This window comes from Notothenia coriiceps, unplaced genomic scaffold, assembly GCF_000735185.1.
Source record: "Notothenia coriiceps isolate Sejong01 unplaced genomic scaffold, NC01 NC01_scaffold00037939, whole genome shotgun sequence".
Lineage (NCBI taxonomy): Eukaryota > Metazoa > Chordata > Actinopteri > Perciformes > Nototheniidae > Notothenia > Notothenia coriiceps.
The window spans coordinates 710,198-713,234 of NW_011370640.1; the positions used below are offsets into that span (position 1 = coordinate 710,198).

The following is a 3,037-nucleotide window of genomic DNA, read 5'->3' on the forward strand; positions in this document are numbered from 1 at the left end:
GGGTCTGGAGCTGGGGTCCACCGTGCTGAAGGTAAACCAGACGCCTTTTTATTCAATACGATACGATATACTTTATTGTCCCCGTAAGGACATTTGTTCTGGACTCCGTCCTGCAGTTCCACATACATGTACATATACAAACATAATAAACATTAAAATACATTCACATATCATCACTCATGCACCGTTTGAACAAACACAAAACACAGACGCACAGACTGACGGCGACCTGTTGCACAACTCTCATGGTCAACATTTCATTACATGTGAATCCTGTTACAGTCCTTTTGTAAAATCTTAAATCTTAGAATATTTTATGAATTGTAAGGTGTACTCTGGTGCTTTGAAAGCTTCTAAACAGAATGAATTATTATTATTATTATTATTATTATTATTTCCCCCTCTCCCAGTGTTCCTCAGAGGAGCGTCCGCTGCAGCTCACCTTCATCCAGCACCTGCTGCACCAGCTGAGGAAACCGGAGTCTCGGCCTGAGAAGGTGGAGCAGTTTGTGGAGGAAATGTACTCCGTGTTGTCCGTGATGCCGTGGAGCTCCAGGAGGGCGGGCGGGGGTCAGCTGGAGGCCCTCTGCGAGGCCCTGTGGGGGGCCAGAGACGGGCCCCTGAAGGAGGAGAGGGTCCTGGGCTCGCTGCTCCGCCCTCAGGGGGACGACCTCGTCTCCGTGTACTGCTCCGTCGCCCTGAGGCTCCAGAGGGACCACCTGCTGAGGAGCGCCCCTCTAACTCAAGGTAGAGTGGAAGACATTTTGATAAACACACACATGTGGATTTTTGAGTTGATTCATCTTTAAAAATATATAAATTAATAATAAATAACAATAAATAAATGATATCTAAATTAATTGATTAAATGTAAAATGAAGTAAAATTATATAAACAGAGAAGTTAAAGTTGAACTACAATATTATAAAAACTAATAAATCAAGAAAGAATATAAGGAAATTAAAAAGAAATAATAATTTAAACATAGGGAAGTTAAAGTTAAAATGTACACATTGAACCAAAGTGTATGCAAATAAAAAATAATGACAAGATAAAATACAAATATTTACGACGATGTCAAAATATAACGCTGTAATAAAATGATATTTGACCTGTAATAAATATAATATAATATAAACGGTAGTGTATTTAAATGAATACACATTGTTATTTGTAAATTACATGTAAACATTTCCCTTCTTTGACTTAAGTTTTCATCAGGATTGCACCTACCTACTCAAACTAAAACTCAAATCTCAGCATGAATCAGTGATGTAGCCGTTAAGCCTCAAACTCAAAGTACAGAGGAAGACATTTTACTCTGGATCAAAATCTTAATCTTTATTTATTTATATAGCGCATTTAAAACAACCTCAGTTCAATCAGGAGAGATGGTTTTGATGTAAGAATACATATTTATTGCCAGGAATACACAAATGAATGTAATGGAGTTTTGGCGATTAGGCCCCGTTGTGCAGGAGTATCATTCGGGAGGGGAGAACCGAGGGGCTTTGCTTAACCCTGGTGGTGGAGAATGGATAGTTGGGGTCAGTCTGAAGGGGAGGGGCTTAGCTCGACCCTGGTGGTGGAGAATGCATGGTTGGGGTCGGTCTGAAGAGGAGTGGCTTAACTTGACCCTGGTGGTGATGAATGGATAGTTGGAGTCGGTCTGAAGGGGAGGGGCTTAGCTTGACCCATGTGGTGGTGAACGGATGGTTGGGGTCAGTCTGAAGGGGAGGGGCTTAGCTTGACCCTGGTGGTGGTGAACGGATGGTTGGGGTCAGTCTGAAGGGGAGTGGCTTAGTTTGACCCTGGTGGTGGTGAACGGATGGTTGGGTTTGGTCCGAAGGGGAGTGGCTTAGCTTGACCCTGGTGGTGAATCGATGGTTGGGGTCGGTCTGAAGGGGAGGGGCTTAGCTTGACCCTGGTGGTGGTGAATGGATGGTTGGGGTCGGTCTGAAGGGGAGGGGCTTAGCTTGACCCTGGTGGTGGTGAATGGATGGTTGGGTTCGGTCTGAAGGGGAGGGGCTTAGCTTGACCCTGGTGGTGGTGAATGGATAGTTGGGTTCGGTCTGAAGGGGAGGGGCTTAGCTTGACCCTGGTGGTGGTGAATGGATAGTTGGGTTCGGTCTGAAGGGGAGGGGCTTAGCTTGACCCTGGATTCAGAGGGACAGGAGGTGCTAAGGGGTGGAGGAGGGTTGCGTAGTAGAGTCACCTGAAATGACAGCTGTCAGAGGGGAGAGCAGATTTAAAAGGTTTAGCCGAGCGCTATGATAGGCTTGTGAGAATAGAGCGAAGTGATTGGTTAAACTGGGGAGTGACGCCCCCGATCACTTATTGAGAGGAGAGAGAGTAGTAACATAGAAATAGCAAATGAATGAGAAAAGACAGTCTTCCTGGTTGAACTTCATTATAACAAATATAAATTAACACGATAGGAGTTAATAAAACAATAATTAAAAATAAGATAAAAAGCACAATAACTAGAGACATATAAAAACACATACAAATATAAAAATGTTATGCTCGACTAGTATTAAAAGCCAATGCAAACAGGTGAGTTTTAGCTGAGATTTAACGAGTTCAAGACTGAGCAGTCCGGATTTGTACTGGGAGGCAGATGTTTGGGTTTTCTAACTAGGGTTAGGGTTACCTACTACAACACATATTTCAGCATGAATCAGTCATTTCAACCCAGTCTCACAAAAAAACGTATAATAGCTACGTTGGTCGACAGGGCAAAACGTAGTATTCACAAATAACCCTCTCAAGACGTGACATGGATACAATATAGCTTCCTATTAATTTCTAATGAGCAGTGTCCATGTCACGTGATCTCAAACTTTCCCAGTGAGAAAGAAAAACATGGCGGACACCCGATTAATTTTTCGTGGAAAATCCTAAATTGTTGATAGTTTGGCCGTTAAAATGCTTTTGGATTACATTTCTAGCTATAAGTTTACATTGTACTTTTAGAATCTACGTCCAGTGGATGTGTAGGATCCATAGTTTGATAGATATTACTGGTGGGGGGAGG

At 42.8% G+C, this 3,037-nt stretch overlaps 1 protein-coding gene across 1 annotated transcript in view; it reads left to right on the top strand.

The window, feature by feature from the left end:
• LOC104967920 (zinc finger FYVE domain-containing protein 26-like) overlaps nt 1-1,246 on the top strand; it is a 16,515-nt gene extending 15,269 nt beyond the window's left edge. Inside the window, exons 6-7 of the mRNA XM_010797459.1 lie at nt 411-747; nt 1,212-1,246. Coding sequence (XP_010795761.1) covers nt 411-747; nt 1,212-1,246 — 372 coding nt within the window. The remainder of the gene's footprint in view (nt 1-410; nt 748-1,211) is intronic.
• The last annotated feature ends 1,791 nt before the right edge of the window (nt 1,247-3,037 follow it).